We start from the raw sequence: 13,253 nt of genomic DNA, 5'->3' as shown, positions 1-13,253 counted from the left end.
GCTTACCCGACTGAGCTACCACCGCTCATTTTTTTTTACACTGCACTGTAAGTACCTATATTAAAATTTCATAAAACTAAAGTTACACTTTTAAAGTACCCTATTCAGACACAAAATATTTCCAAGTATTAATTAAGTATAGGTAGGTAATTTAATTAAAATGCTAGGTGTTTTTGCAAAGTTTTATTGAAGTGTCCATTTTGATTTTAACAACTGAAAATCAACACACGCTATTAAAAACCCGTAGCAAAGCTATCCTTTATAATCTATTAATGATTTAATGTAACAATAATGAATACTTCTCTGTACTTAAAGTTTGCTTAGTTGTCTTAGGTAATTAAATAAAATCTATTGTTAAAACATGGACTGCGTAAGGTCTTGTGCGCGAAATTAATATAGGAACTGAATTAACAATATTTGTAAAATCTACACAGCGTTCAAACCAATAATTTAATATTTGCTGACAATATTTAATATTTCAATGACATTACAGCCGTTTCTTACATTTTAATACTTGCACTTACAGTACAATATCTTAATGATATTAATTCATAGGAGTTCCTACCTATTATCCTTCGAAGTTACATTTTCCGTACCAATTCTACATTATTACAATATCATGAGATTAAACAAAAATTATAAAAATATCGAATGGACTACACAGCAATATAAACAATATTATCCTAACACAATACAATCTAAGATTCCTTAAGAATGTAGTTAGTATTTTTTATAAGTATTCGCAACCCAATAAATCATCCCATCCAATATAAAACAGAGAAACATTCAAGGATCAATATTTACGTAAAATCTATTTCATAAATCAACATTTAGGTAGTCAAATATACCCTGTTATTTAAACAATACCACATTCTCAAGATATAACGGTAAGTAATGTGTGACAACATTAATTAGTAAATGTGTAGAAATAATAATAAACAACAAAAAGTAACTAAAAGTTTGAAAGACCGAAACAGTTCTCACGGACTCTTTTAATGATGTTATCTTCTGGCGTCAGTTTCCAGTCAAAAGATCTGGGTTCATGTTCCTCTACATCCTGAGACTGAGACTCAAAGAGGTCCCTGGAGTGATGCCGGGGTCTATCGGAGGCTCTATTGCCCGCTCGGATCCTTTCACTCCTCTTTGGGCTTCTCTGAGACCCGTATTTTGTCTTCTGCTGGGGAGTTTTCCAAACGGTTTCTTTCAAGGAATCTTTGAAGGAATCTTTAAGGACATTTGGCGGTGATAAGTATGAGAATAAAGGGCTGGAGGGTCGCGTTTCTTTCTTCTCTTCATTGGGTGCGTCCAGAAACGAGAATGTGTAGTCGGTGTCGAACACTTGCTCCCTGACGTAGGACGTGACGAGTCTCTTGTTCATGTGAACATTGTGTGTTTCATTCTCGTGTTTTGTATTCACGTGCCTTGGTTCTACGTATCTTTGACTGCTCCCTACTTTAGCCTGAGCCTTTTTGATATAAGTTATAAATTCATAATACCTTTCTACGTTGTCAGCGCACTTGTGGCAGATTGTGTCCAGGTTTTCGTTCTCTTCAATAGGCAAGCGTAAGCAAACAAGGATTTTGTCCAACATATTTGTTTTGCGACAATAACTGCCGAAAAGGGAAACATTAAAATCTGTTTCTGTTAAGCATAGTCGGCAGGACTTTTTACCTAGTTCCATTTTCAGTGTTATAATTATTTATTTATGTTATTTAAAGTTACGGAGTTTGTCGGAGGAGTATAGAATTTTTTTGATGAGTTTTTAACTTTTCGTTCCCGCCCTAAATATAGCGCGAAAAAAAGCTGCGTTCATAAATTTCATTTTGTTGTTAAAGTTAACGAATACCTACTTTACTTTAATGAATTATGTTAAGGATTAAAACACAAAATAATGTTAAAATGTTATTGTTTTGTTCTAAGCAAAGAAAATAAAATCTACTGGACGGTTCAGTTGAAAATGTATAGGTACTTCAATATGCGGACTTTTCGTTCATCATTACGACGTATTGAAGGAACGCAAAGAAAAGATATAGAACGTAACCGTGCATGCCTATAAAGATAAATATAAAATACTTATTAGCTTGTACTGCAAAAAATATAAAACTAAATATATTCTGCATATAAATTGTATTAACGGGTATATTACCTAGTAAGCTGGCATATTTTTTTTCATGGTAAAATTAGACCTTATTTTATTTTGATCAGATGCATTATCAATAACCCAGTTTCCAACGGAAGTACCTACTACCAAGTTTTAATTACTGAGCAAAAATTAAAATTGATTAAGTAGATACAAACCATTATGTACAGTATAATACATACATAAATAGATGAAGAGGGGCAGTCAGTTGGATGAGAATTTCATAAGGGCCTAAATTGTAGGTGTCGATACCTTGATAAATCCTAGTGAGTATATATTATTATAAATATTAAAATTAATTAATACTAATAATAAATATTATTAAATCAATGCAAGTCAATACTTAATACCAATACTACTATCACAAGCCCACATTCCTATCACTGAAACAGTGCTTCAATCCGGTAGTTATTTAATTATTAAAAAGTAGAACCAAAGTATACTTACTAAGTTACACGGTCATTGAAATAAGCAAAGCGTTTTTTTATCTGAATCCCGTTCAGCAATAATTGATTTCTAATAATTTACTAAATTTTATGTGTGTTATAGTATCAAACGTTCATTGACGATCTGATACTTTTTTGGCAGAAAATGTTTCATACGCTGATCTTTGTGGTCACAATAGAGTTTGCTGTAAAATTGATATCAAACGGTCTCAAATGGCAGCGTGCACAACATTATCGGCCTCCGGTCTGAAAACTATTACCATCAGCTAGTATGGGAACTTTTCCATGTACATCTAAACGTTATCCTCTTCTTTTTTGCCCCAAAACTTGTCGAATCGATTGCGAGCTCGATCAAGCACCTCTGCAGCTGTAAGTCCTCCAGACTGCTCGGTGACTACAGTCGTATCCACCACGCCAGGGGCTACCTGAGTCGCTTCAGTGGACTTTTTAAGCACACCCTTCTCTGGGAGCAACTCATGACTGGGGTTCTCTGGAGTAAGCTGGTTACTATTGACACCATTGACGCCATTAACTCTATTGGTCACGCCGCCGTTGGTCACTCCGTTGGTGACGCCATTGAGCTGGTTCATGTCTAAGGCTCTAGTTTCGTCTATGGGAGTAAGGCTGGTGGGGGTGGTGGGGGTTTTGTCGGTGCGCTTGCTGAGGCTGGTCGGGGATTCGCTCTTCTTCATCCGTATTGGGGACATTTGCTGGTGGTGGACCGGTGCGATTTCTGCAAGCAAAGTGGCCAAGTTCAAGGCTTTTGTTTAAGGATTTATTGGGATACGTTTTGAGTATTTTAAAAGTGATTCCTGTATATTTTATACTACATATGTCATTAGTTAAATACTTACTTGTATTTAAAAGTGAGGCAAGTAACTATTTGTGTTTTACGTTTTAAAATACTCAAAACCGAAACATGAAAGCGCCAAACATGTAAGAAGTAACACCTAGCATTAACATTTATGTGATTATAGTCTCTGATAGCAATTCGTTACAATATATCTAGAAGGAACAAGGAACAGTACTATAATGCTATAGCATGTCAACAAAACATATAGTCCTTTCCCACATTAAGTAGCTACCTATCAAACAAGATCACTGTTATGTTTTAAAGTTTATCTGGACAGTTTTCAAGGAAAATCAATATTGATCTTGTTTCATAGATCATAAATTTGTACTAGGTTAAATAGGTTTCAAACTACCTATAATATTGGATAGTGACTCCTCCTCATTTCCCAAACAGATCATGCTATGCGTCTTGGTAACATTAACTTTTACCTTTGATGTGTAATGAAACTATCGCATGCACGTATGAAAAATAAATAGAACCGACGCACATACTAGTTATATCTATACCTGAGACCGTATTAAGACTGAATTCTCTTTTTAGTGGATGTCAGTTAATACTTGTCAGAGAAATCTAATGTATTGATACTAAATATTATAACTTAAATGTTAATTAGCTATCGCTACATAAAGCTTATTCAAAAGATTATTTACAGAGAGAAAATAAGATCTGAAAGGTACCTAGTTATATATTTTTTGTTTTAACATTTTAGTAATATAAATTTATTCGATAGAACGGGCAGCATGCATGTGAATGACAGATGAGACATGAGAAAAAACAAAGATAAGAAACGAAGTGCCAATACAGTGACAGTGCACGCAAACATCGAAACAGACACACAAACACACAGACAAGTGAATACATACGTGGTCGACGCCTCAGCGGAGTACGGTCAAAATAAATAAAAGCATCTCAATTATTGGAGTAACACAATTTAATCATGAACTAGTCAATAGATATTATTATAAAACAGATTATATATTTTTGGTGTCGATCGTGTGTCGTGCGTATGAGGCAGCGATCTCTAGAATAGACTTTGAGTCGTATTCGCGTGTCATAGAGTTCTCTGTCGCATGGCTGTCAGTCACACTCATTAAAACGTGTATTGATGGCCGATGGTCTATGCGGTGGCGATGTGCGCAGTACCTGGGGCTGGCTTCGCGACGCTCTCCTCTGCGATGAACCCTCCCTTAAACTCAGAGCTAGGGCGTTTTACGCCCTCATCTGAAATGTATGGGCAGCGAGTTGTATGGGGAACGGATGACGTGAGTCGTACGGCGTTACGTTCTATGTTCACAGAAATGACAGATGGTTTGACATTTAAAATAGTTTTTTGGGCAAAGGAATTTCGATCAAACAGCCTAAAGTTTTACCATCGCATTTGTGTGAAATGAACTAAATTAAAAAGACATGGCGTGTTGTTTGGATGTATGATTTATTTGAATGAATATTGTGTGCATTTTGTTTACAAATGTTTAATGATAAAACTGCTTTATTCATTTAGTGTTAAATGCAATGGCAAGCGTCTAGGTACCTACATTGCTTTGCTAAAATTATTGAAATTTTGATAAGTAATTTTAATTAAAAAGTAAAGTATGGTAAGATGTGGTGTGGCATGACTGTGTAAATAGCCTGTATTCAAAATGATGTTTACTGATAGCTTATTTTTCATGAACTTATAATTCCTTTAAATTTACACATAATAATATGGGTAGGTACATAAGTAGGAATTTGAAGAAAAAGTTACACTTTATTAAATGTCTACCTATTCTACGTTCGTCATGTTCTTTGTGCGTGAGATGATGAGAGAATTAAGTTTGTTAAGTACCTAACTACCTACCTATACTTAAATAGTTAGCCAGGTAACTAGATAATTTAAGGAGGTTTATTTTCTTAAAACCCCTTTTAACCAACTTAGGTACTTACAAAAGTAGTTCTGTACGTATAACTTTTATATAACAGTATCGAAACAATAACCCATAACCGTAAAAATTATCAGCCAGTGCTACCCAAACCAAGAAGGTGAAACATAACCTCAACCGCAAAGAACAAGACGCGCGCCATCTATCGGATTCAACTACAAACTACTTTCGGCCTTAAAATTTTGCACTCACCACTCTTAACGTTCTGGGTGACTGTGAAAGTCTTCCCGGTATCCAGAGGCACGGTCCAGTTGACGGGGTCTGGAGACCGCATGTTCATTTGTTCTGGCGACTTGACCCTGGTGGGTTCTGGTGGAGACTTGACGATGGGAGAGTCGTCGAAGAAGTGGTCTTTAGCCACGGAGGCACTGCGGTGCGACGGCATGTCTACTTCGTCTGGAAAGTTGGGGTTTCTTCGTTAGTGTCGGCACGGTCAGGGTTTATGATTGGTGAAGTCTGGCCCTGTAGCACGGGGCGCTATTAAGACGTGACAAAAGTTCTCCGATGCGCTCGCTCTTGAGGCCGCGTTATGTGAGCGAGCGCGATGCAAAACTTTTGTCACGTCTTAAATGCGCCCCGTATTAGCCCTTCTGGGGGTTGTTAATGTAGGCTATAATTGATATAATAGGCCATCAATATCAAGAGATTTCCTCTTTAATTTTGCCTAGTAAAATAATAAATTCACAAAAACTAAGGTAAAACTATGCTGAAAGTTTCAGAACTTCTAACCTCGTTAACCTGCCTATGATGAATTCCAACTGTGAATGCATTATTTTATTAAGTACTTATAATTTTGTTTCAAGTAAAAGTAAGTTTATGTACTTAGATACCCTATCTATACCTACCTGTTTCTAACGTGATACCAAGGAAGTGCTTTGCAATCTATAGCACTAGTTCATCTAATTATCTAACAATCAAGAGAGTTTAGGAAAGAATCCAGTCATCCAATAAAATACAAGACATCATGCACACCAAAACATTCAGTTAAAACTATGAACACCAATCTACATTATTTATACTTAACAACAACACTATACAATAAATTTGAACATCAATAAAAATCGGGTGATTAAAAAGGGTGCATTTTATACATAAGTACAATCATTTATTATTAAGTAATTTATTTTCTTTAAATTCAAAATCAATTTACGAACACTAGAGCGTGTTTTGTGCAATTTTTCATAAACTCACTAGACACACCACATGACGAGAAGCCATAACCAGATCGAATAGTGCCAATGCTTTTAATCACGTGACCGTATTGTTGCGCCACGCACCGAAAAAAACAAAAAAACAACCTTTTTATAAAAGAAAAGAACACAGTAAAAGCAAAAGAACACAACATAAGTACCAGGAAAGCATAAACGAAGAAGAAGATAATTCCAAATTCGAAACAGCAACCGAAAGAGGTGGCGGACGCAACACGTTCTAAATTTACGCACCCAATTTAATGCCCACTTTTGAGACACTTCTGCTTCTCCGGCCGGATGCCCCATTCACCCCGTTTACCCCGGTTGCCCCGTTCACACGGGCGATCCCGTTAACCAGCCCCCCTTTCCCCGGCGGCGCCGAAGGGGACCTCCCCCCTCTCGTGGTCGTTGCCCCCCTAACTTTATTTGTACTAGCTCCTTTATTCAACGGCAAACCTACAGATGGAAATTACTACTGGTTGATGAATGATACAAAATATTTGAATGGGCTAAAGCTTTTAGGTTTATTAGAAGGTGAGATTGAAATATTTTGAATAGGTTTTTAGTTGAGTGAGATAATAAACATATAAGAGGATAGTTGATATAACGAGCTTAGTACAATAATAGAGTTATAAAGCGAGGGGAGTAAGGGATTCAGGCATCAAGCAGGATAACACTTATAATTTTGGATAGACAACGATTAAACACAACACAGTTCATAACAATTATAATATCATTACTTATCTAGCTAAACGAACTAGGTGGATATATTAAAGACTAATTTGGTAGATCACTTCTGTTATCAGTATCAGTAATTGTTGTCAGCGAAAGGTAAAATCCTGAAGTAATATTGTGTAGATGTTTGATGTGATGAGTTATGTTATGAGAGTTAGGTATGTTGACTAAAAATGTTTCAATCTATTTCAATGTTTCAACTACAGAACTACCCTTATCAGTCCCCAAAACAACCTCCTATGTACCTATCATGTCCCCATCCCAACAACAACCCTATCCCTAAGTCCCTGCATTCGTAACAACTCTTTGTGCAAAATTGACCTCTGTAAGACACTGGCCAATAACACAGCAGCATAATCTGAGAATGACAATTCTTTTATCAGAAAAACACTGGCCAAACACATCTTATTCTCAGAACAAGGTCTCACCGGTGGGTTTGTGCGGGCGCGGGTGCGGCTCGTGGCCGTTAGGCAGGTGCTTCGCGGGCGCCACCGGCGCGGGGTCCGCCGAGCGGGGCCGCCTGCGGGGCGACCGGAACTCGCCCTTCGCTTCTGTCTTGCCTGGAACGGGGTAAGGGAAGGATTGTTACAAAGATTGGCCAGAGATGGATGGTTTTGAGGTTGGCTGTCAGAAAAGTGTATGAAGAATCTGGATGGTTGCACCGATGCACATCACACACTCTCTCTCTCTCTCTCTCTCAGCCTTCCGTAGTCCACTGTTGGACATAGGCCTCTCCTAACGATCGCCACCCCAAACGGTCACCCGCCATCTGCATCCAGCGGCTTCCCGCTACCTTCCGCAGATCATCAGACCAACGGGTTGGGGGGCGACCGACACGCCGTTTGCCGACACGGGGTCTCCACTCCAGAACCTTTCTACTCCAGCGGTCGTCGGCTCTGCGGGCTACGTGGCCAGCCCATTGCCACTTCAGCGTGCTAATCCTTTTGGCTATGTCGGTAACTTTAGTTCTCCTGCGGATTTCTTCATTACGAATCCTATCTCGCAGGGACACGCCTAACATAGCCCTTTCCATAGCACGCTGAGCAACTCTGAGCTTGTGGATAAGCCCTTTGGTGAAGCACCACGTCTCGGCTCCGTAAGTCATCACTGGCAACACGCACTGATTGAAAACTTTTGTTTTCAGACACTGAGGTATGTTTTCAGTGAAGATGTGTCGTAATTTCCCGAACGCTGCCCATCCGAGTTGGATTCTACGAGCTACCTCTTTATCGAAGTTGGATTTACCTAATCGGATCACTTGTCCTAGGTAGGGATACTGATCAACAACATCGATGGTGACACCTCCTACAGTTACGGGCGATGATGAAACATGTTCGTTCGACATGACCTTTGTCTTGTCCATGTTCATTTTCAGCCCAACTTGTTTAGAGGCATCATTGAGGTCTGTGAGCATTTCGCCTAACTCCTCCAGCGTTTCCGCCATAATAACTATGTCATCAGCAAATCGTAGATGAGAGATATATTCGCCATTGACGTTAATGCCCAGTCTTTTCCACTCTACAAGCTTAAAAACATCTTCCAGTGCACAGGTGAACAGTTTCGGAGAAATAACATCTCCCTGTCTCACGCCCCTTTGCAACTGGATCGGTTTTGTGCTATGTTCGTGTAATCGAACTGACATTGTGGCAGCATTGTACATACATCTCAACACCTCGATATAGCGATAGTCTATATGGCACCGCTGAAGGGATTGAAGCATCGCCCAGAGCTCAATAGAATCAAAGGCTTTCTCATAGTCCACAAACGCTAGACATAGAGGTAGATTATACTCCTCGGTCTTCTGTATAACCTGCCGAAGCGTGTGTATGTGATCTATGGTACTATAGCCTTTTCGGAACCCGGCTTGTTCGGGTGGCTGGAAGTCGTCGAGTCTTTGCTCGAGACGATTCGTAATAACTCTCGAAAACAGCTTGTACACATGGCTCAGAAGTGCAATGGGTCTATAATTCTTCAATAGGGCTTTGTTGCCTTTCTTGAAGAACAAAGTCACTACACTTCTGCTCCATGCCTCCGGGCTTGTGCCTTCGAGTATGACGGAATTAAACAGCCTCCGAAGTGCTATTAAAATCGGTCTACCGCCGGCTTTCAGAAGTTCTGTCGTTATTCCATCATCTCCCGGAGCTTTGTTGTTTTTTAGCTGTTTGAGAGCTATACTAATCTCGTCTAGACTGACGTCCGGAATATCTTCGCACACACACAACACACATAAATTATGTGTTTATGATGCCCCAAAACCTCAAAAATTTGGTGCATTTTTCCTATTGATGGCATTCCTAAGCTTCCTTTGAAATGACTTAGCTTCTCAATGAGACTCAAGTTTATTATTTTATTAGTTAGGTGTTAGGTACCTTCTTGGGTGCTCCCCTCATCGAAGCTGTGTCCGGAAATCTTCTTCCTCTGCTTCTGGGGCGAGGTCTTGTGCGGAGAGCGCTCCGTCGCCTTCGTCTCTTGAAGCTTGGCGTGGATGGACTGATGCGGAGCCGATCTGAACGACCTGAACTTCTTCGGAGAGACGTTCTTCGAGTCCTTACCGTCCTTCTCATCACGCGGCAGAGCCCTGCGGAGACATATGGCTTAATTTCTCAAGACTTGGTAAAGAGGCGTTGATAGATACACATAGTAATATATGCGATTGCGGTAAAGGGATTGGGTTGTTACCGTAAGTCCACCAAAAGCAAATCATAATAAAAATACATCGATAGTAACAATCTGATACCACTGCAATTTGTACCTCCGATGGCCGGATTCAACTGTCTACGCTGGATCGCCATTCAAGCCATTCGTCGTCGCTTACGCAGTAGCCTTATGCTCTATCTAGTGGTTTACCAAGGCATGAAGAGAGACTTCTAAATACGCTATGAGGTTCCGAATGCAGTCGTTTCAGTGATACAAAATTTGGAAGCTGTCATTCTACATGCCTTTCTCACCTGCAAACCCACTTTTGCTGCCAGCCGATTGGCTGTAGACGCATAATGATTGGTTCCGCAAACGCAGGTTTGCGGGTTCCAGTGCATCACTTACTTGTGATTGGTGGAAGCTAGTGATAACGCAGAGAGCGAGGATCTCCTGGAGACCTGGTACCATAGCTCGATTTGTTTATTGTAAAGCTGGGTGATGTGCTCTGGGGCGAGCTCTGTGCCCCAGCCGCGGTACTGTCGACATAATGATCAAGTTATGGTACAAGCCATGGTTGCAGTGCTACCGGCAATATCGACCCACGATATGTCTGGTAGTGCTGTGTTTGAATGTGGATGTATAAGAGATTATGCTTAAATATTTTACAATGATTAAGTAATGTTTTTTTGTTTGTTTTGTATTTTTTTCATAATTCGCAGATCTTTTTTTTCATACATATATTTTCTTTTGTCTTAAAAAGGGCAATCTTCACGGTACTCTATATCTTCTTTTGTAACTGGACGACTTATTCTTAAGTTGTTAATTCTATCGTCAGACCTTGTACTCTCCAGCGCGCTTGCGCAGGTCCAGCACCTCTTGGTACCAGGCCTCGCCGCGCGCGCGGCCCAGCGGCTGCAGCCCCGCGGCGCGCAGCGTGTGCGCGTGGTCGCCGGCCGCCGCCATGGCCCCCGCCGCCCCCGCCGCCCCCGCCGCCGCCGGCTCCGGGCCCAACATCCGCTCGCTCGCCTCCCCCTCCCCCCCGCCGCCCGACTTCCCTTTACCCCTGCATTTCGTAAACGTCCCTTTAGACGCCTCGAACACGTACTGGGAGAACGGTCTAAATTTCTTTTTGTACTCGCTTTTGTAACGTTTTCTATTATCTTTCGAACGGTCCTCCCCGGTCGATATGAGAGCCGATAGCGCGCTACGGAACGTCGATTTTCTGCAAAATTCCATTTTATGTCTTAGACGCCATCGAACATGGGGATGATGCAAAATAAGAGGCTCGCGCTGAGCTAATTAGGTTCATGCTTCAAATAATTGTCAAGCTCAATGGTGAAGTAGGATGTAGAGTCCCAGAAGAGAGTCCGACAGACAGTGCGGGTCGGGATGTACCCTGTGGGTTAGTTGGGTGTCCTTACTATTACCATAATCTTACTGTGTTAGTACAAGTGTTGGGTGATAACATTGACAAACAATCTAACAGAGATTTAGATGAACGTTCACATTAACAAAAGTGCATAGACATCGAGATTTAAAATCTAGTTTAGCTTTCATTCCGGATTAGGCGCTTGTTACTAGACTACGCGGCCTACACCACACCGCCACCGTAAGGATAGTTAAATGTAAGCAAATGTCAAAAACGAAATTTAGACAGTTCTGCATGTACCCAGTATTGATTGAATTCGCTCAGTCGTTAAAGTTGGGGCAGAACATGGAAATGTAGGAAACTTTCTAATACCTGGCAGTGGTCCAAATTGAGAAAAGGTAAGCTGCCAACCAAAACTAGCCAGATCATCTAGACTTTTAAGAGTTCTTCTAAAAGCTGATGTTATGGACTAATGTGATACTACACATGAAGTTAGGTAGTCTAAAAACTAATTGGTCTGAGCTGGTTTTTTCGGTTAAAAAGTTTCCTACATAGAAGGGTTAGTACACAAGCTAGACATACAGATATTGAAAGCTGTAGCAGTGATTTTAGACGTTCTTTTCTTTTTGCTGTAACCTGAAAAATGTTATTTATTATTGTTGACATGTTTTTGAGATGTCCATATAAAATTTCAGTAAAGGTGTTGTGTGAGTACAAATGCCAATTTTTGTGCAATGATTTGATGTGAATTTTGAGTAACTTTTGAAAAGCTGCTTTTAGGCTGAAGCAAAGCGTGAAAATGACTCCTTGTTAATGGATTTTATTGTTAAATTTGAAATGCCATTTGAACATGATGTATCTGTTGTATCCCTATTTTAAGGGAATGTTTATATGGAGAGACAAATTTTAAATAATTATTACATATTTTTGTCACGTAATATTAATAACAATCAATATTCATAGTCTAGTCATCAATATTAAGTTTTAGAGAACATCTAATTCAGGAGTTAAATATAGGTAGGTACTAAGGTACTGATACACCGATAAATTTAAACATGCTAGAAATATACGATGAAATGTTTACAGTAGAAATAACGATAAAATGTTAACAAAGGAATGAGAAGCTTGATATGAAAAGGTGGTTTAAAGCAGAAGCTACGAGTCCAGAAATAATTTTCAACTAAGTACAGTAATTTCAAAATTTAAATATTATGAATATTTTAGTAAAAAAATTATGTCTGGATAATGTCTGAAAAAATGTCCAAGTTTTATATTTAAACTAGTGAGTAGGTAATAATATGTACTTTGTAACGACCTCTTCAATTTCTAAAGGGTAATTAATCGTCATTACAAAGTACAGACCTACATTCATTATTACATCATCTACATAATACACACCTCTGAACTCCTGGCTTCTGGCCGTTCCAGAGATAATCTTCGATGTATTTCTTTGGGACATGTTCGTCGTGATCATCAGTGTGGTTCATTAGAGGTTCTGCCTCCACAGCCCCTTTAAATTAGGAAAAGCATTCCTTGAGAAATCTCTTATTAGTACTTGAAAGTATCCTCACTCCATATCAACCGTCATTAAAACTTTCTAACGATCTTTATACCTGAAACCCGTGAGTCTGGTTACATAGATACAAATAAGTATAATAATTATTGTTGTTTTTTTAATAATTGACTAGGTATAACCCTTTAAAATCATTTCTTACCAATAAGTAAGTATAAGTACCTAGCCTTAAAATAAAATAGTAAATTAAAGCTAAATTCAAACGCATTGTAAATTTATAAGACAAAGAAACCGTCATCTGGCCTTACAGAGCTACAATAATAATGTATTCAAATAGATTCCAAACTTACTGGAGGAACTTGGCAGAGGTTGGTTAAAGTTAAAGTAAAGCCGCGAAAAACAATGAAAAATAAACTAAATATCAGGGAACAACCTGATAATATATATTATA

At 39.2% G+C, this 13,253-nt stretch overlaps 1 protein-coding gene across 6 annotated transcripts in view; it reads right to left on the bottom strand.

Annotated features, from left to right (window-relative positions):
- Positions 1 to 168: 168 nt before the first annotated feature.
- The window catches only part of LOC105387779, a 52,874-nt gene continuing 39,789 nt past the window's right edge, over positions 169 to 13,253 (bottom strand). For 2 of the 6 annotated variants that reach the window (XM_048630773.1, XM_048630774.1), the window contains 9 exons: positions 12,688 to 12,799; positions 10,758 to 11,142; positions 10,326 to 10,456; positions 9,653 to 9,861; positions 7,712 to 7,843; positions 6,801 to 7,004; positions 5,551 to 5,754; positions 4,583 to 4,660; positions 169 to 3,319 (listed from right to left, as the gene is read on the bottom strand). In XM_048630773.1, the coding sequence (XP_048486730.1) occupies positions 2,880 to 3,319; positions 4,583 to 4,660; positions 5,551 to 5,754; positions 6,801 to 7,004; positions 7,712 to 7,843; positions 9,653 to 9,861; positions 10,326 to 10,456; positions 10,758 to 11,142; positions 12,688 to 12,799 (1,895 nt within the window). In that variant the 3' untranslated portion in view covers positions 169 to 2,879. The remainder of the gene's footprint in view (positions 3,320 to 4,582; positions 4,661 to 5,550; positions 5,755 to 6,800; positions 7,005 to 7,711; positions 7,844 to 9,652; positions 9,862 to 10,325; positions 10,457 to 10,757; positions 11,143 to 12,687; positions 12,800 to 13,253) is intronic. The other 4 variants (XM_048630776.1, XM_048630775.1, XM_048630777.1 and 1 more) reach the window with 4 other exon arrangements.

The sequence above is a fragment of the Plutella xylostella genome, chromosome 27, assembly GCF_932276165.1.
Source record: "Plutella xylostella chromosome 27, ilPluXylo3.1, whole genome shotgun sequence".
NCBI classification, from domain to species: domain Eukaryota; kingdom Metazoa; phylum Arthropoda; class Insecta; order Lepidoptera; family Plutellidae; genus Plutella; species Plutella xylostella.
The sequence above is the reverse complement of the archived record's forward strand: the minus strand, read 5'-3'. Positions and strand labels throughout refer to the sequence as shown.